The sequence below is a fragment of the Giraffa tippelskirchi genome, chromosome 8 (assembly GCF_054371585.1).
Source record: "Giraffa tippelskirchi isolate mGirTip1 chromosome 8, T2T-mGirTip1v1.2.pri, whole genome shotgun sequence".
NCBI lineage: Eukaryota > Metazoa > Chordata > Mammalia > Artiodactyla > Giraffidae > Giraffa > Giraffa tippelskirchi.
Window position 1 is genome coordinate 136,678,053 of NC_137282.1, and position 19,625 is coordinate 136,697,677.

The 19,625-nt window shown below is 45.1% G+C and overlaps 2 protein-coding genes across 3 annotated transcripts in view; one reads left to right on the forward strand and one right to left on the reverse strand.

Annotated features, from left to right (window-relative positions):
* TNFRSF21 (TNF receptor superfamily member 21) overlaps nucleotides 1-6,823 on the reverse strand; it is a 63,128-nt gene extending 56,305 nt beyond the window's left edge. Inside the window, exons 1-2 of one of the 2 annotated variants that reach the window (XM_081519715.1) lie at nucleotides 4,818-4,974; nucleotides 3,903-3,976 (exon numbers count right to left, since the gene is read on the reverse strand). Coding sequence is in view for 1 of the 2 variants with exons in the window: in XM_081519713.1 (XP_081375839.1) it covers nucleotides 6,330-6,416 (87 nt within the window). In the remaining variant the exon portion in view is untranslated. Of the gene's footprint in view, nucleotides 1-3,902; nucleotides 3,977-4,817; nucleotides 4,975-6,329 lie in introns of those variants that run through there. The other variant, XM_081519713.1, reaches the window with a different exon arrangement.
* A 99-nt stretch (nucleotides 6,824-6,922) lies between these two features.
* The window catches only part of LOC145519017 (uncharacterized), a 108,052-nt gene continuing 95,349 nt past the window's right edge, over nucleotides 6,923-19,625 (forward strand). Inside the window, exon 1 of the mRNA XM_081524266.1 lies at nucleotides 6,923-7,035. The gene's annotated coding sequence lies outside the window, so the exon portion shown is untranslated. The remainder of the gene's footprint in view (nucleotides 7,036-19,625) is intronic.

Consider the following 19,625-nt stretch of genomic DNA (forward strand, 5'->3'; position numbering starts at 1 on the left):
GGGGCTAATGCTACTGCCTCATGGACTTGAAGGTTCTATTGGGATCATTTGTAGAAGCTATTCAACACAATGTCAACAGTATGTGCTCAATAAATAGAAGCTTGATAATAATCAACATCAATGATTCATCTTAAAAGCCGTTAATATTCCTCCCCTCTATCAGGACCAAAGCCCTCTTAGAGCCACTGCAGCTCATTTGATTCCAGAACCCGTCTCACTCCTCTCCTCCCTGCTAAACCCATTCAACTCAGGCTCCTTTTCCTAAAACAGATTTGCAAATGGCTCCAAGCACCACACCCTGAGGACCCTCGGAGCACAACTTTCCCACCACGCAAGCACCTGTCGTCTTCACAGCCAGGGTGCTGACATGTGGGATTTTTTTTCCAGAATCCAGGAAAAAGGGCTCTTCTTAGTGGCCTTCAGCATCTCTTAAGGAGAGTGAGATCACGGGACTTTCCTTGTGGTCCAGTGGTTATGCATCCACGCTTCTAATGCAGGGGGCACAGGTTCGATCCCTGGTCGGGGAACTAAGACGCCACATATCTACCCTTCGGTGTGGCCATAAAGAAGAGAAAGAAGAGTGAGATCACCACTGCTCTGAAGCAACAGCCTAGACATCCGTGAGCCCCGAGTTTCTACAGCCCCCATGAGCGTTCAGCAGATACTTGCTGACATCAGTCAGTTCCTTTCCTACTTACAAGCTCTGCCCAGCTCCTCTCCTCTCTTGAACTCAGGCTGGACATGGAAGGTGGTATGGAAGCCAGGTGGCAGCACACAAGCCAATTTAGGATGCCTGTTTACTTTCTGGTATTTGACAAACACAAACACTGGGGCATGGCCAGTATTTATTCACCATCTCACCCCTTTCCTAAAGAATCGCAGCTCAGCAGCTGCTAATCCAACTACAATGCCCAGTGTCCTCCTAATGCTAAAGGGGGATTCAACTTGGGGACCAGGATAACTCCTCTTGCAGCCTCAGTTTTCATTCTGTCCAACAGACATTACCTGCGCCTAATGCTCCAGACCGAATCCATTCCAAATGGTCATCAGGCACAAGCCCAAAGGCAATGAGAGACTTCTGTCACTGAAGAGAAGCACCTGAATTTTCCAGGAAGTTGCCGGGTGACCTGGCATCACCAAGGCTTTGCCAGGCCTGCTTGGGGGAAGAGGGCCAGCAGAGTCAGTGCTTCCTGGAAAAAGAGGCACTGCAGTCGACAAAAAGTCAACTCAATTCACTCTGGCCCTGGAATAATCTGATGATGCCTCTGACCATTTTCCATTGCACACATACACACACACAATTAATAAAGTTCCCTTAAGCCAATTATAGTTTACACACTTTACAAAGGGCCGGATGAGCACAAAACAGATTTGCAACGTGTCTCCGGAGTCTCTAAAGAGACTTTACCTCTCACCCTCACAGAGTCAAGCCTAAAGTTGAAAAGTGATGTCTCCCCATTCTGATCTACAAGTAGACAGGACGCACAGCACCTGCTGAAGTCAGCTTGAACCCATACCCACTCACTCCGTCCACTTGGAGAAAGGGGCCTTCTGCAAATGGTGCTGGAAAATACACTATTAACTGTGCTGACCACCTCCAGCTGGAAAGACCATGCCCAAATTTAGCCACACTAAAATATGTAGTTTAGCGAGTTGGTGGATCTAGGCTGACTTAGTCCTGGTATTTTCTCAACTTTGGGTAGTAGGGATTCCATGACAAGGAATTGCTTTCTTGCTGATTTGATGTGCCTGTGTGTCTTCTTTACACTGTAGGTTTGTTTATTTGTTTTGTACTGGGCTTGTGGCAGATTCAGCCAAGTGCCTTTAGAAACAGCTGAGAATTCGGATGAAAAAGCTCAATCCCATCCTATACAGTTTGACAACAGGGGTGGAAGATTCACATGGTGTGTGAGAATCCCTGCCTTCCAGGACAGGTGAGCATACCTGACTCGTGCGATCATGAGTCATTTTGTCTACCAAGGCTAATAGATGTTATTCTGAGACTTCAAAAATTTTTCTTTTGACTTTCAGACTAAAAGCCACAATTTCTTCAAGTGGTTTTCTTTTTTTTGATATGGACCATTTTTCAAGTATTTAGTGAATTTGTTACTCTATTGCTTCTGTTTTTGTGTTTTGGTTTTTTGGTGGTGAGGCATCGGGGATCTTAGCTCCCCAACCAGGGATCAAACCCTCATTCCCTGCATTGGAAGGCGAAGTCTCAACCTCTGAACTTCTCCACGAAGTCCCTCAAGTAATTTAAAGATGCTAACATCCATCACATTTTGTGTATCTTTACTTTGCGTATAGTATATTCATCTGTGGGTTCTTTCTGAAAGTATGAAACTCAACCAGCATTACTGATAGCCATGTCCATTTATACACCATATACATTGTACCTGTAAGGGCAAGATCCAAATTCTAATTAATCCCTGGGTTCCCACTACCAAGAACAGTGCCTCTCAAAGTAAGCACTCAATATAGGTTAACAGGAAAAAATAATTTGTTTCCCCCATCTAGGCTATTTTTCCCCTCCAAGTTTTCCCCTGCAGCTTTCACATTCTAGGACTGTGAAGTTCAACTGTATACAAAGGAGAATATCTTTTGGATATAACATTAGCTCTAATTCACAGTTCTCCTTGAACTTGTCACTTAATCTAGAATCTATTCAGGACTTCAGCCCCAACCAGCTACTCCACACCAATCTAGTCAAATAGCCAAAGTCAAATGCCAGGATGCTAGATGATTAACTTTAATAAGCAAAGGTCAGGAGACGGCACTAAGACATTTAGTCTCAACAACAGTGACAAACACGTATATGTGGGACTTTCTAGGCGAGCACGGAGAAGGCGATGGCACCCACTCCAGTCCTCTTGCCTGGAATATTCCATGGACGGAGGAGCCTGGTAGGCTGCAGTCCATGGGGTCGCTAAGAGTTGGACACGACTGAGCGACTTCACTTTCACTTTTCACTTTCATGCATTGGAGAAGGAAATGGCAACCCACTCCAGTGTTCTTGCCTGGAGAATCCCAGGGATGGGGGAGCCTGGTGGGCTGCCGTCTATGGGGTCGCACAGAATCGGACACGACTGAAGCGACTTAGCAGCAGCAGCAGCAGCTAGGCGAGCACTCATCTGAAAGCTCTTACAGTAACTGTCCTTCTATCTGGAATTCATAATAAACACAGATTAGTGGTTTCTAAAATGTCAGACCTCGTTTCCTTATCAATTACATCTCCTTTTTCTTCTGACTGCCCCACTGCCAATATTCTATCTGTCCAGTCAAAGCAAGCTCCTTGAGGGCACGAGACATCTCTGAGTGTGTTGTGAGCCCATTCTAGGGCATTTCTTAACACTGGCACAAACCTCAAGGTCTCATTCATCTGCTCTCCAGATTTTTGGCCTGAAACACACAATATTTTGCCTTTCAGTGTGTGGTTTACTTTCCAATATCTCGCAGACATCTAAACGCATCAGAAACAGAAGGGCAAAACAGCAAGAACACTTTCCTCCAAAGGCATTTATGCAATTGCATCAGTGTCCTGCAACAAACCAAACCACCAGCCTCAACTCTCCCCCAGTGAGTCTTCTCTCTTGTTACGTTTCCTCATCGGGCAATCTGGAGTTGTGAAACCTGCAGAGTGGCACAGCAGGGAGGCAGGGAGTCGTGAGAGGGAGCCAGGCGGTCTTGGGTCCCAGTCCCAGTGCCCCCATCACTTGGGAGCAGGGTGTCCCAGGACCAAGTGAAGTTTTTGCAGTCTCCATTTTCTCAATTGGAAGATGGAGCTCATCCCACCGGCCTCACAGAGATGTTGGGACTAAGATAGGTACTATCTATAAAGCATCTGACACATACGAAAATCATGTTATGTGCTGTATATATATTACAGATTTTTTAAAGCTTACAGTAAGTTCTCCTTCAGTTAGCCTGTCACCACAAGAAAGAATCAAAAATGATGACAGTCACAAACATCTTCACCCTAAAAGAAATATTTGAAAGAAGGGGAGTAACAAAACCATGATAAAGGCACTCCCTCCCCACGGGCCCCAGTGTGCCTTGAGCATGCTGCACGTGGACCTGAGCAGCAGTACCTGAAGTCTGTCATTTTCACAGGGCCAAGAATCCCAATGGGATAAAGAATCCTTAAAACGATGTCATGAAATCATCATCATCGTGTTTTTTTTTTTTTCTGGCCACATTGTGCAGCATTTGGGATCTGAGTTCCCTGACCAGGGATGGAACCCGTCGTGGCCCAAGCATGGAGTCTTAACCATAAGATCATCATTTTGTATGCTATCAATGCCTGTGCTAAGGATTCTTGCTTATAGAGCAGGAAAAATAAAAGACATTGCTTCCCCACTCTGGTGACCCCTGTCCACCCTCTCAGTTTCCCTTCAGGACAAAGGGGTCAACTCCAGGCCACTCCATGAACTGCAGTGGAACTTTTCTATTATAATTAGCGAGAGAATAAGGACTCTCATTTTAGTTAATATCTTAAGATTGCATCTAAGCTCCACTCTAAATTACTTTAAAAAAAAGACAGGCAAACTTACTTTCTCAAGTCTTCACTTCCAAATCCAGTGCACAATTTTTTAGGTCAACCAGACTTAATGATTTCAGAAAAGGAGCTGGGGCTCTTTCTCTGGAGGTTAAAGCAACCTACGCTTTGATTACACCATGACCTTACTTTAAGCATCTCATGCAGAAACATAAAGTCAATGAAATATTGCACTGACTTAAGACTTAATTCAGGAGTGGACTCCAAGGGGAGCATAGGTGTAAGGCAGTAGATCTAAGACTGACAAGGAGGATGGACCTACCTCCACTGATATTAGGCTCCATGTTCCCCAGGACTTGGATGGGTTTCTCTCCACACCGACTGTCCAATCCATGCTCACTGCTTTCAAGGACCCTCCCAGCCTACTGCCCACCATCCACCACCTTTGTGTCAGGACACAAATCTTGACTTTGCCACTGCTATAGAATGGACAGAAAAGGGTCTTTGAAGGGAGTCTGGGACCTGCCTCATTATAAATCCGAACAGCACCAAACTTTTCTTTAGCGTCTCTCTTCCCCTTTAAAACACACCCTCGCACAGGGAACCCGAGTGTCTGTAGGATGAATTCCCAGGCCATAGCAACTGCAGTGCCCTGGGATCTAAGAGATCTTGGTTGGCCGGGCATTAAGCCCTTTTCGGGAAGGAGACAGTAAGCCTGCCTCTCCCTGACACGGCCTTGCCATGAAAATAGGCTCTTGTTTTTGTTTTTGTTCGGTTTTTAGCTAAGAATCTCCATCCTCCCGGCGGACACAGAAAGATAAGCAAGGAAGCTTATGGTGGCTCATAGGTTTGATCTCAAAGCAATTTTCTTCTTCCACCTAACTCATCGCATCCCCCCGCCAACATTTGGAAAGGCGGGGAAGGGATGTGGGGAAGTTGGGGACAAGTTTTGGGTCGAAGGTGCTTTCAGGCTTTGGCCAGATAAGTGATGGAGAGAACTAGCTACAGGGCACGCCCTGGAGCTGAATGCAAACCGGGTGCAGAAGAAGGAAGCGGCTCCACCCTCCATGCTCACCTGGCCGGCCGCAGGTAAGCGAGGGATGGGGAAAAACGGGGGGAAATTCAGCTTCCTTTATGGTGGGCTCTCCCCTTCCCCCACTCAAGTGTCAGCGCGCTGGCCGCCTGGCTGGGAGCCGGCGCTTTGGGGGCTCCTGAGAGTGGGTCTCAGGGTTCCTTTTAGGGCGTGCCGAAACCGGGACCCACCCAGCCAAGGCGGAGAGAAGGGGGAAGGGGGCCAGGCGCCCGCTCCGAAGGCGAGGCGCCGAGGTACCCGGCGTTCTGGGGGGCCGGCGCGCCCGGGTCCCGCGCTCTCCCACTGCAGTAGCATCCCGACATGACACTGCAGCTGCAACAAAGCGGCGGCCGCCGCCAGCCTCGGCTCCCCGGCCCCACACCCCGCAGAGGGGGTAGCGGCTGGTGGCCATGGGGGTGCTCGGAGGGGATGGGGGCCCCGGAGGGGCGGAGGAGGTGAAGAAACCCTGAAATGCGCAGGAAGCCGAGTGGCCATCTCCAGCGCCTCTCCCCGCGCAGCCAGGCTGCACGGAAAACAATTCGCCTTCATTCCGGAGTAGGGCTGAGCTCTACGGCTCCCCTAAAATGACCCGATCCAAGCCCTCGGGTCTGTTGCCTGCCCTCGCTCGCAACCTCCCTGCCACCCCACCCAGCATCCCCGAAGCCCCGGCCCCGGGACCCGCCCGGCTCCGCGAGCGCGGCGTCCTCGGCTCCAGCGCGGCCGCCGCCCCCGGCTCCCGTCTACCCCACCCGGAGCGCTCACCAGGAGGAGGGAGCCTGCGATCATCGTGGCTCCGGCGATGCGGCTGCAGGAGGCCGGGGCGGTGCTGCTGCTCGTGAAGGTCCCCATGGCTGAGCCCAGGGCTCGCAGGGCGCCCGGGGCGCGTGGCCCCCCAGCAGCTTGAATCGGCGGCTGCTACTGCCCAGCGCCGCATCCACCGCCGCCTCCCGAGCCGGGAGCCCATCTACCTCCAACACCCCATGTGCACTGCGGCAGCCGGACGGCCGGACACAGGAGGGAGGCGGTGAACGAGGCTCCGGGGGCGCTTAGCACCTGCCCAACTGCGCGGCTGTCCGGGCGGGGAGAAGCAGCCGCTGCTGCAACCCGCACCTCCCCGTGCTCTCCTCCGACAGCGGCTGCGGAGAACCAGGGAGGAGGGCTGGGCGCGAGAAAACGAAGGAACAACTTCCCATAGCGAAGCCTCCGGCCGCTGCCAACCACCCTCCTCCGCTGCCCTGACCGGCCGGCGAGGGACTGAGTCGGGTGGCTGCCGAGCGCGGGGAAACACGTGGTGGCGCCGAAGGGGCGGGGAATCGGCCCTTTGTGATGTCATCGCGAAGGAGGCCGGGCTCTTTGTGCGAGCCGGGCTGAGAAGGCGGTCCAGAACGAGCAAGGAGGTGCAGGATGCCCCCTGCCGTTCGCTGAAGAACTTGCAGCTGCTTTCTGACCCAGGGAAAACGTTGCGAAGGTATGCACACCCTTGACCCAAATTTCCCTCTTTCTCTAAGATGATTCTCAGTAAGTTATTTTCTGTGACAGACGCCTTTCTATTGTTTCTGGCTCGATGAGTAAGACCAGAAAAAAAGCAAAAAGCATTTAGATCAACGGTGTGCCATAAAGAGACCAGCGAGTTGGTTCCCAAACTTAGCTGCACTTTAGAATCACCTGGAATGCTTAAAACAAACTTTGATGCCTGCTCCCACCCTGGAGATTCTGCTTGAATCGGAATAGAATGTGGTCTGGGCGTTGGGATTTTTTTGTTTTCACTTCTCCAAATGATTTGGGGAGATTTCGGAGCAAAATTTGAAATCCTCTGGGCTAATGAATGCAATTAAGGAAACCCAGACTAAAGAATTCCAAACCTGGAGCCCACGGAAGTCGGATCCATAGATGGTCTTCCAGAGGCCTTGGAAACCCCTGAAATATGTGGGCAGGTGCATTTTCCTAAATAAAAGGTCCAGAGCTCTGAATCAGTTTATCACAGAGATAAGAAACACTCTCCCTCCAAAAACATATTAGACATTTTTGAGTTGAGTTCCAAATGCCTTTGTGGGCCATGGGTGGGTAGAAAGGGAGGTAACATACACCTCTGAAGTAAGAGCAGCCAGCGCATTCCTGTGCATAGTTGGCATCTCCTGCATTTCTGAATGTGAGTGAGGACCTGGCATCCCTTTCGTTGTCTCACCTGGGGGGAGGCAGAGTCTTCTGGGAGCACCACCATTGCTGGTACAGTGTCCATCTTCTAGGTTCTGACGGCATGTGTGTGCTCAATTGCTCAGTCAAGTCTGACTCTTTTCAACTCTGTGGATTGTAGCCAGCCAGGCTCCCCTGTCCAGGGATTTTCCAGGCAAGAATACTGGAGTGGGTTGCCATGTCCTTCTCCACGGGATCTTCCCCACCTAGGGATTGAACCCACATCTCCTGTGTCTCCCGCGTTTACAAGCAGATTCTTTACCACTGAGCCTCTGCCAGCACAGGGCACACTATACTGAAATTACCTCTTTGGCCATTTGGTTCACACCACTCATTTGTGAACTCTATGGTGCTGGACTTCTAGTTTCCTTGACCCCTTCTTCTTAAAGATAATACACTTTCTCGATTATCTGCTTCAAGACTCAGTACAGTACCTCTGAAGGTAACCTACAAGGGAAAGGTGCCAACTATTTATTTTCTTATTAAAATATTGTGCTTTGGCCTTTGTACTATGCACACTTGAAAGATGCTAAAAATTAATCTGAGGATTAATTCCAATCTGTTTTTTCAAACATCTGCCAGTAAAGAAAATGATTGCCCATAAATATTAGAGCATAATGTGTACCATCTGGTGAAAATCAAAGTTCTGGGAAACATTACTACTAAATATGGAATTTGGGGGAGAGGATTATGTTTGCACTTGAATTTCTCAATCTAGTTCCAGAAGGAGGGAGACACATTGTATCTCCATAGATAACAGCTTCAATTATTTCTTCAAAACTTCAAAATGACTGATCAGTACCATCATAAGTCTTGTTTATGGAATTCCTTGGTGGTCCAGTGGTGAGGACTCAGCACTGTAATGCCGGGGCTTGGGTTCAATACCTGGTAGGGGAACTAAGATCTCACAAGCTGCCTGACAAGGAAAAAAAAAGTCTTGTTTAAAAGAAGTTGGGAAACTTCCCTGGTGGTCTAGTGGTTTAGAATCCACCTGCCAGTGCAGAAGATGAACGTTTGATCCCTGGTCCGGGAAGCTTCCACGTGCCTCAGAGCAACTACCCAGAATATAAGACTACTTTTCCCAGTCTCCAGTGCACCTACGTATGACCGAATTTCTGGCCAAGCAGAATGGCCATTCATGTCTTCTGCAAAGTATTCTCCCTGGTTAGACCTTAGTTGTCCATCATCCCTCTCATTCAAGGTCATGAAGACCTGCTATTTCTCTCCAAATTAATTATAGTTTAATTTTGTCTCTGTCATTTTTTTCGTCCTTGCTCCCACTCCGGTGTTCTTGCCTGGAGAATCCCGGGGACAGAGGAGCCTGGTGTGCTGCCGTCTATGGGGTCACACAGAGTCGGACACAACTGAAGCAACTTAGCAGCAGCAGCAGCACCAGCTCCTCCTTTATACCCCTTGTACTCCTGCCCAGACGATTACACAGACTTCATGATGTTTGTCTCATGTTTTGCCTGGACATCTCAGTCCTGCAAAAGAAACTCTTCTTAACATCCTAAGGATAATGAACATTTTAGCACCTAAATCTGATTATGTCCTTCTCTCACCAAAAACCCGACAAATATTCCTCATTACTCTCCATTTGAAGTGTAAAGGCCTAATAAACCATTCATTCTGATCTCTGTTTACGGTTCAATCCTCCCCATGGCTGCAAGTTGAGTAAACATATACAGATACGGCACATGGGGCCTCCACTTCCTACATCCAGTTTCATTCCCACTGCCTGCCAGTCCCTACGAACCCTAGATTCTTCATGCTAATTCCGCTAGTTCATTGTGTTTCTTACCTACCTTGTCTTTGTCATACTTCCGAGTCTTTGTTAAGTTTTGTTTTCTTTTCAGTTCACCGCTGCTTATTGATTTCCTATGAATCTACCCTTTGAGACCAGCCTCAAGTGGTACCTCATCTAAGAATGCTTTCCTAACATCTTCTTTCACCTCCTATACCCTTATATGGAAAGACACTTGTTTCTTCCTCAAGATTTTTCCTACATGGCTCTGTTATAGTGTATATGACATGACACTAGTTAGTTTTCCTGTCTGTGTTGCTGGCCAGATTTTGAGCTCTATGGGGCCAAAGTCTATGTCTTAATCATCTTCTATCTCCATAGTCAAGATTCAAGATATTGACCTGGCTCAATAAATATTTGTCGAGTGAAACATAATTGAAAAGTTTGACAAACCATGGACCAGTTAACACACCTGATGTCCCTTTTCCTTTTCCAAGCCTGAAATCAAACACCCTGAGTTGCATTATACAAATAATAAAAGGTTTAATTTGTGTTTTGCTAAAGTGCCATGTCCTGGACTTGGGTTTAAGTGTTTTGTCCTCAGCTTTGTTTCCTTAAACTAATTCATTTAAAAACTTGTCATTCTTGGGGACTTCCCTGGCGGTCCAGTGGTTAAGATTCTGCACTTCCAATGCAAGAAGAGGGAGTGATTCAATCCCTGATGAGGAAACTAAGATCCCACGTATGACACACCCAAGAAATTTTTTTTAAATGAATTTAAAAAAGAACTTGCTGTTCTTTGGCTTAAGAAGGAATATCAGCCATTCGGCAGCACATTGCAATATTAAGCACATGGGCATGATTTGATTAAGTCTCCACAGTGACATTCTACAAAGAAGGCATTCTTGCGTAAGATCAAACAGGAATAGAGTTGCGAAGCAGGCAGGGTTCTGAAAGCTTCCTTCTCTCTTGGATAGTAAGAGAGGGATGATTTGATAAGATAAAATAGCCAATCCTTTGAAGGTTTAATACCTTTGTTTCAATCTAGGGGACAGTGAGGTAATTAAATTAATTTCTTTTTCACCTGGAGCACTGTGAAAGGCAGCCTTGACCTTGACTTGTCCATCATGCATGTGCAATAGGAGTTCACACCTGTAATGTTCCCATTTTGCTATATGCTTTTCCACACAGGGCCCCAAATCATTTCTCACTTCCTGGGTGAGTTGATGAGAAAGTAGGCCTCACTTAATAGTTTAATCAAAAGACAATAGATTTGGGAAGTTAACAAATATGGGATCAAATCTCCATTATACTACTTATTCATTAAGTTTTGGCAAGTACCTTCAACTTTTTGAGTTTATTCATTTTTAACATAGTAAGAAATATCTCCTAGTGCTATTAGGAGGAATAAATAAGATAAAATATGTAAAATTACCAGCACAAGGCTTGTCCCTTACTATGTACTCAATATTCCTTCTCCAAGTTCCTTTTTTGAGAGGCTTATCTGTTATAATCTACTGTAATTAGAGAAGAAACAGTAGGTTGGAAAATTTGAAATTTACTCCAAGACCCATTAGAATTGGGAGTTAAGATGGATAGAAGAACTGCTTACTCTGTTTATTACATGAATGAAAAAAAAAGAAAAGAAAAATTGCTTACTCTGACATGACGCAATGTAGTGTCAAGAGAAGTGGAACAGTCAGGAGATTTAATTTCTGGTCTCGGTCCAGCTTCATAGCTCACCTGCTGAGCCAATGCACAGGGAATGGCCTCCCAGTAACTGACTGTTGGTTGAAGAAGATCCTTTGGATAAATAGTTACTCCAACACCTCTCCTGAGCCATTCTCTCGGCTTTTATAAGTGATAAGAGCAGCATTAAAAGCCTCTGACAGTGTTTGTCTGCACGGTGGACTCTGGGGGTTGGTGATGGACAGGGAGGCCTGGCGTGCTGTGGTTCGTGGGGTCGCAAAGAGTCAGACACGACTGAACGACTGAACTGAACTGAATGTATGTTGGAATGAATTTTAAGGTTAATTTAATATATGTCCTATGAACAGATCCTTTCTTCCCCCCTGTCTATATAGTAGGCCCTCACCAGCCATCTTATACAAGGTACCTAGATAGTCAAATTCACAAGAATCAGAAAGTACATTGGTAGATGCCCAGGGCTGGGGGGGCCGGGGAGGGGGTGGGAAGGGGTTCGTGTTTAATGGGGACAGAGTTTCAGTTTAGGGAGGTAAAAAATTCAGGAGAAGGATGATGGTGAGTGCTGCACAATAAGGTGAACGTACTTAGTGTCACTGAACTGTACGGTTAAATATGGTTAAAATAGTATACTTTATATTATGTGACTTTTACCATAATAAAGCAAAAACATTTTTAAAAATTTGAAAAATAAAAGTGGAGACCTTGAAAAAAAAAAAGAATCATCTGTAAAATGGACAGAGAAACAAACATTTTTAGAAAGAGAAAATTGGACCCCAAATCATTTAATTGATGGAAATTTAGTCAATATAACCACAGTACCACCCAATTCACCATCCCTACACACCCTGCCTCACCCCTTCAAGAGCCCACAGGGGGTTTTTGCATGATTCGTCTTTGGTGCCCTACCTGAATCAATTGATCAAAGGAAAAAGGAATTTTTTTTTTCCTTGAGAGGGAATTTTTCCTTCTGATTTGATCTTTTTTCATTTTTTTTCTTTACAGCACTTACTGTATATAGTATTTGACAGAGTATGTCCTAAAGTTCTTCTTGGAATTTTAAACGTTAATACTTTGAGAAGTATAACTGTTACAAACTTTAAAAACTATTTGAAAGCTTCATTTCTTTTTAACTTTTTCATACAGTTGCTACGTTTTTTAATGTTTTGAAAAATTCACATTTAATTTTAGTTTTTGTCCCTCTCATTGAAGTTAGCAAATATTTGACCAAAATAAACAAACAAAAATTAAAACATTAGTCATTCAAAATTCACCAAAATGCATAAAGGTAAAAGACTTGAAATATTAACACTTTCAAATGATTTTATTGTTGTTTGTAACATATACATTGTTGAAATAATGAAAGACTTAAAATCACTTTTAACATTTGAGGGACATTCTCCACACACCGTGTCTTAGGCTCAGCTGAACTAACTTGCTTGTATCCGAAGTCAGTTTTAAAGGAGCATTAATTTTGCTTAGAAAATAATCGTTTTATGAAAATATCTGAAATATTCAAAAGCCTTAAGAGTGATCAACAATGTGGTTGTCATTTTGTGAGATTTTCAGCCATCTCTTTTCACAGCACTGAAACTAATATTAAATAAAAAATTCATAATGGTGAATACAATGGATAATTGCATCTTAATGTAGTCTGTTCTAGAATTGACTTATGAACTGGGTTGTTTGAAAACCTATCCTTCTTCATGTCTATTCCCAAATCAGTTAGATTCTGTCTTTAATATAGAAACAGTTACTACTTTTAAAAGTAAGAATTGTAAATTACTTCACTGGTAATTTATGCAATTTTTCTCTTAGAAGTAATTGTAAAAATGAGTTTCATTTTAAGGCATTAAATTCTTGTTTTCCTAATAAGTATATCTGTTTACAAACAATTTAAAAAAATTTTTTAAATAACTTCACCTTAATTTCTGTCGCCTTCTTTTTTTTTTTCGGCCATGCAGCATGGCTTGTGGGATCTTAATTCCCCAACCAAGGACTGAACCCAAGTCCTTGGCAATGAAAGCACAGAGTCCTAACCACTGGAATGCATGGGAATTCCTTATTGCTTCTTTTTGAAATTCTCCTGTCAGATGCACTGAGCACAGAGGAATTTGCAAGGTAGATAGGGCACAAAATTTAAGGATGGGAAAGCCAGGGATGGAAGGTGGAGTGTTATTTCTGTCGAACTCAGAAAAAGGTACAACTTGAAATTTCAGGTCATACATAAACTCTTACTTTGCATGATTACTCTATGCCAGACATTTTTACAAAATCATACTATAATAATCCTATGAGGCAAGAATCCTTAATCATATATTACAGATGAAGAGACAGATTTTCAAAGAGGCAAGTGACTGGTCCAAGCTCATATGGCCAAGTGATAAAGCTAGAATCCTACCCAGTTGCTTAGTGATGACACCTGTTGGTGGCAGAAACTCAAATCTAGGTTGAAAAATGCAGCTTTATTCAGTTAAAGAACCTGAGACCAGAAAAGAACCTGAGATACATCCTCCTCTTACCTTCAACCCTCGCTGAAGACAGCTCTTTCAATTCACTGTGTACACTGCCCCCGGCCATTGGATGGCCAAACAATTGAAAGTTAAAAAAATTTTTTTTTTACCTTTTGATCCCCTTCACCCATTTCTCCCATCCCCACTCTCCACCTCTGGCCACCACCAATCTATTCTCTGTATCTATTAGCTTGCCCTTTGGGAATTTTGTTTGGGGGGCTTCCTTGGTTGCTCAGATTAGTAAAGAATCTGCCTGCAATGCAGGAGACCTGGGTTCAATCCCTGGGTCAGGAAGGTCCCCTGGAGAAGGGAATGGCTACCCACTCTAGTATTCTTGCCTGGAGAATTCCATGGACAGAGGAACCTGATGCTCTGCAGTCCACAGGGTTGCAAAGAGTTGGACATGACTGACCGACTAACACTTTCACATATAAGAGAGTCATATGATATTTGTCTTTTTCTGCCTGACTTTTTTCACTTAGCATAATGCCCTCGAGTTCCATCCACGCTGCTATAAATGATGAGTTTTCCTTCTTTTTTACACACACACTATGATTTCTTCATCTATCCATCCACTGCTGGACACTTAGGTTGTTTCCATGCCTTGGCTATTGTAAATAGTGCTGCAATGAACATGGGGGTACAGATATGTTTTTTGAATTAGTGTTTTCATTTTTCACTGGAGAAGAAAGCCAAATTTCTTTCCAAACATAAGAGGGAGAAGCAAATCCTCTGAAAGAACCTGTCATAGGGTGATGACTCAGATATCAGGGCTTTGGAAAGGATGGGTCCCACTGTCTCTCACAGAAAGGCTGAGCTGGTCCCACGCAGAGGCTGGGATCTTGAAAAGTGAAGGCTTGCCCAAAGTGAAGACCCTCAGGGCCTTGGAAGAGTGTAAGCCGTCAGGATCAGTTACACCTTCAGGGGATACAAGCAGGCTTCTCAGTAGAGATAACACATGAGGAGGGCTTTCCTGAAGGGCAGCAAGGCTCTACCTTTGAGACAAGAGGGGACATTCCACCAGAGGAGCAGCCGAGCAAAGGCGTGAGGATCCTCCAAGGCCCTCTGCGCTGCGGCCCCTGGAGACCCACCCTCCTTCACCTACCAGTCCAGTCCAAGCTTACTCCTCTCCAGCCATACCCACTTCCCTGCTGGGTCTCAAACTCACCTTGCAAATCCTGCCCCAGGGCTTTTGCACTTCCTTCCCTCCTCCCCTATCTATCTCTTCCCTCCTCCCTCACTGCTCACTTGCCACCTCCTCAGAGACGTTCTTTCCAACTCCTTTCTTTTTTTTAATAATTTTTATTGGAATATGGTTGATTCACAATGTTGTGTTAGTTTCTGCTGTACAGTAAGGTGATTTAGTTATACATATACGTATATCCAGTCTTTTTTTTTTTTAGCTTCTTTCCCCATATAGGTCATTACTCCAACTCTTCTTTCTAAAATAGCAATCCATGTTGTTTTCTGCACTCTTCCCTGTTTTATTTTGATCAGCATTTTTCTCTACCTGGCATTGTATTTCATCTTCATGTCTTTATCTTATCATATTCTGTCTCCCTTATAAGAATTAAGCCCTGTACTTACACAGCATTTTCCTCTAGCTTCTTAGCAGACTTGGAAACAGTCCCCTTTTCTGTATTGGCCTTTTCTCTCTGCCTAAGAATTCCATCACCCACCCAGAGGATTTCGCATAAAAACTCTTCCCAGTCGGAGTAAATGTTCCTCACTATTCATTTTTTAATCCAAAGGAGATTGTCTTATCCCCATTTAACCTTCCCTATCTTTTTTATTGGACAGCTCTCTCAAAATGAACCATTCTACCTCTCCCTTGCCTGTCTATGGCCTGGTCTGTATCAGGTTCTTTGCTGTAATACTTAGGACCTGTCTCAGATCTGGGACAAAAAAATGTAAAGTGGGACCTGGTGTCACAGTGATGCTTTTCTCCAGACTGATCGAGCTGTTTGGATGCAGACACATAGTTGGTGGAGGGTTGGGTATTCAAATTGAAACTTACAACAGTTGGGTATTTGAGTTGAAGCTTACAGAGGAAGGGAGAGGGGAGGGGATGAGGGTTACCTACAAGGGGGGCCTCAGAGATGGGTCCTGAAATGTATGCTCAGAAAATGGGGACGAGGGGACAGATTGTCATCCGTGGCTGTGATAGGAATTCCTCCCCAAATATCCACTTCCTAATTCCCAGAACCTGGGAAGTTTACCTCATAAGGCACTTAATGAGATGTGATGAAGTTAAAGATCTTGAGATGGGGAGATTACTTGGGGTTGTCTGGTGGGTCATAAATGTGATCACAAGGCTATTTATAAGAGAGAGGTAAGAAGGTCAAAGGATTGAGGAGTTGTGATGACAGAAGCAGAGGTAAGAGTGATATACTTTGAAGATGGATGAAGGCTATGCACTCGGGGGAGTAGGTGTCTTCTGAAAGTGAAAGTCGCTCAGTCATGTCTGACTTTTTGCGACCCCATGGACTATACAGTCCTTGGAATTCTCCAGGCCAGAATACTGGAGTGGGTAGCCTTTCCCTTCTCCAGGAGATCTTCCCAACTCAGGGATCGAATGCTGGTCTCCCTTGTTGCAGGTGGATTCTTTACCAGCTGAGCCACAAAGGGAGGTGATGTCTAGATGCTGAAAAACACAAGGACGTGAATTCTTCCCTAGAACCTCCAGGAGGCACCAACCCTGCTGACAGCTTGATTTTAGCTCAGTGAGACTGATTTTGAAGTTCTGATTGCACAAAGATGCAAAAATTCGTGTTGCTTTAAACCTCCTCCTCCCTCCAAAGAAAAGACAGTAAGGACTGTCAGCTCCCAGGGTGTCCCCTGAATTTAATCAGGAAGCCACATTCATGGCATCATCATCATCATTATCATGGTCCTCACCACCCTTGCCCTTAGCACCCTCTGGATCACCATCACTGCTGCCAGGACCTCAGCAACAGTATTGACTGAGCTCTTGTCATCTACAAGGTTCCTTAATAGTGTTTTATATGTATTATTTAATTTCCTATCTATAATAACTCTCCATGGAAGATACTATTATTACCCTTATTTGAGAGATGAAGAACATAGGATTGAAAGTTAACTTTTTGCATGGAAGTTTCATAGGCTTTATACCAGGTAGAAATGCACTTTTTTCTTATTTCATGGTTTGCCAAATGGTGCTAAACAGGGTTTGAGATTGGAAGTAGTGGAGCTGGTGGGGAAATGGATCTGATCCCTTACCATATCCCTTTCTTAAATCTGCTTCCCTTTGAGGGATGTTTGGTGGGGGAACAGACATCCCATCCATGAGAACCAAGCTAAGATAGAGTCTTAGTCCCTGATTCATGACTCTGGCTGTGGGTCCCCGGAAGACACTCCAGTAATAATAATAATAATAATCACCATTTTCAAACCTACTGCATCCTGGGCATGCTATAAATGGAATGTCTAAGCTTCACAACTATCCTGCATGGTCTGTTATGACTGACATAGACAACAAAATCAAATCTTAGCTAGGTTAAAGCACTGTTCAGGCTTACCTAATTAGTTAGGAAGTGGCCAAGTCCAGATTCAAAATAAAGCTAATATCACAGTCCGTGTTGTTTCAGTGACACTAGGCCAGTCTTTTTTTTTTTTTTTTTTTGACTGCACTGTGTCTCCCTTGCTGCCCATGGGCTTTCTCTAGTTGCGGCAAGCAAGAGCTCCTCTCCAGTTGCAATGCTGGGCCTTTTCATTGTGGTGGGTTCTCTTGTTGCAGAGCACAGGCTCTATTACACGGGTTTGGTAGTTGCGACACACAGGCTTAGTTGCCCCAAGGCATGTGGGATCTTAGTTCCCAGGCCAGGAATCAAACTCATGTCCCCTGCATTGGCAGGTGGATTCTTAACCCCTGGACCACCAGGAAATTCCCAAGGCCATTTTCTAATACTCAGCTCCCACAAACAAAGCATATCTTGAGGTCCTTTTGGGTTTACACCCAGCTTTGGCTTCAGTATCTGGTCTTGGTTTAACTGGGGCCTCAGTGGGTGCTATGACCACTGTGGCTGACATTTCTGCAGAGCTGGGCGTTTCATAAATGGTGTTCTAGCCTGTGAAACCAGATCCCAGCTATCCCAACCTGTGGGGGGTGGCTTGGCTAGCTGCTTGCTGAAGCAAGCCTCAGGATTTCACTCTGAGATGGTCACGGTTTCCAAGGATGAGGATGTGGCCATCTTTTATTAATTATTCAGCTAACTCAGCAGGTAATGCAGATGAACTCAACCTTGGACCTGGCACCCTGGTCCCTGCCATCCAAATCTGGCTTTGGATTCCACATCTCATCTTACGCTTTGTCCTCTTGTCATAACTGGCCAAACTCTACAGAAATTCAACAGTAAATAGTTATCCAGTGTCTGTTATGTGCCAGCCACTGTGTGAGGCTCTGGGTATTCCAGAGAACTGACTCTCCCATCACAAATGGGAAAAAACAACAGAGAAAAAAGTAAAATAATTGCATGTTTTGGTAAGTTCTACAAAGTAGCAACATCGTAAGTGATATGGGCAAGAACTCTCTGAAGAGGTTCTTCAGAGAACCTGAGCCCAAAGGAAGAAAAAGTGCAAGATCTCTTGAAGATTGTGAAGAAGAGTATTTCAGACAGAGTAGTCTTTAAAGAACTTGACCCCTTTCAGCACTGAAGGACGGGGAGGATGCCAAAGATGGCCGATGGATGGTCAGGGCCACATCATGTGGATGCTGTCAGCTTCGATAATGTTATTATCGATGTTATTCTCAGCGAAGACCATTGAAAGGAGAGGATGGTTTAAGCTGAGAGTGAGACGTAGTCAATGATATTAAAGGACTGACTTGCCCTCCAAACGTTAACGCAAGTTTGAGTGCCCAACGCACAGCAAGGCCAAAAAAACTTAAGAGTTTGGAGCAGAGAAAGGTTTATTGCAGGTCTACAGGAGGAGAATGAGCGGCTCATGTGCTAAAAAGCCTCCAGCTCCTCAAGGGGTTTCAGCCAAGCATTTTTAAAAAGCAGGTGAAGGAGGGGGGATTGCAGGATGTGTGATCAGCTCATGTACAGTTCTCTGATTGGATGATGGTGAAGTGGTGGGGTGGTGTCACAGGGCTTAACATTATCAGTCCTTAGGCTCCAAGAGGCCTGGGGCTGTGTGCCCCTGGTCAAGTAATTACATCTTCCATTTGGTGGAGGGAGAGGGTGTTCACATCTGCAAGATAACTCAGGAAATGTGTATCAGGTACTATCAATATGATCTAGGTACTTCAGAGAGGAGCTAAAGCAGAGGACGTGGGGAAGGCCTGTCCCAGGAAGGCCCATAATGTCCTGCTCAGTTACACAAACTCTGGTTGTGCGTTTCTCCAACAGACAAATGGAGGACAAAATGCAAGCCACACCTCAAAGCAGGCTCCCTCCCCTTGCTGGAAGAAACTGAGTGTTCACTCAGAGATGTTTCTCTGGACTTGGGAAGGGGGTCCTGGCCTTGTTCCCAAATCTGACACTGCAGCTTCTTTACAACTCAACCTCAAAGATAATTTTTTTTTTTTTTTTTGCCTTAAACATCATCATGCTCTTTCACTCTTTCCCAGTCTGGAAATCTATCCTAAGGAATAGTCATCAGTGCAAATAAGGATTTATTTAGGAGACTTATTTGTTGTTGTTTAGTGGCTAAGTCATGTTTGACTCTTTTGTGACTGCATGGACTGCAGCCTGCCAGGCTTCTCTGTCCATAGGATTTCCCAGGCAAGAATATTGGAGTGGGTTTCCACTTTCTTCTCCAGGGGGTCTTCCCAACCAAGATCAAACTTGCGTCTCCTGCATTGAAGGCAGATTCTTTGCCACTGATCCACCAGGAAAGCCCTAAGAGACTTACAGCATCATTGCAATAGTGAAAATTTGAAAA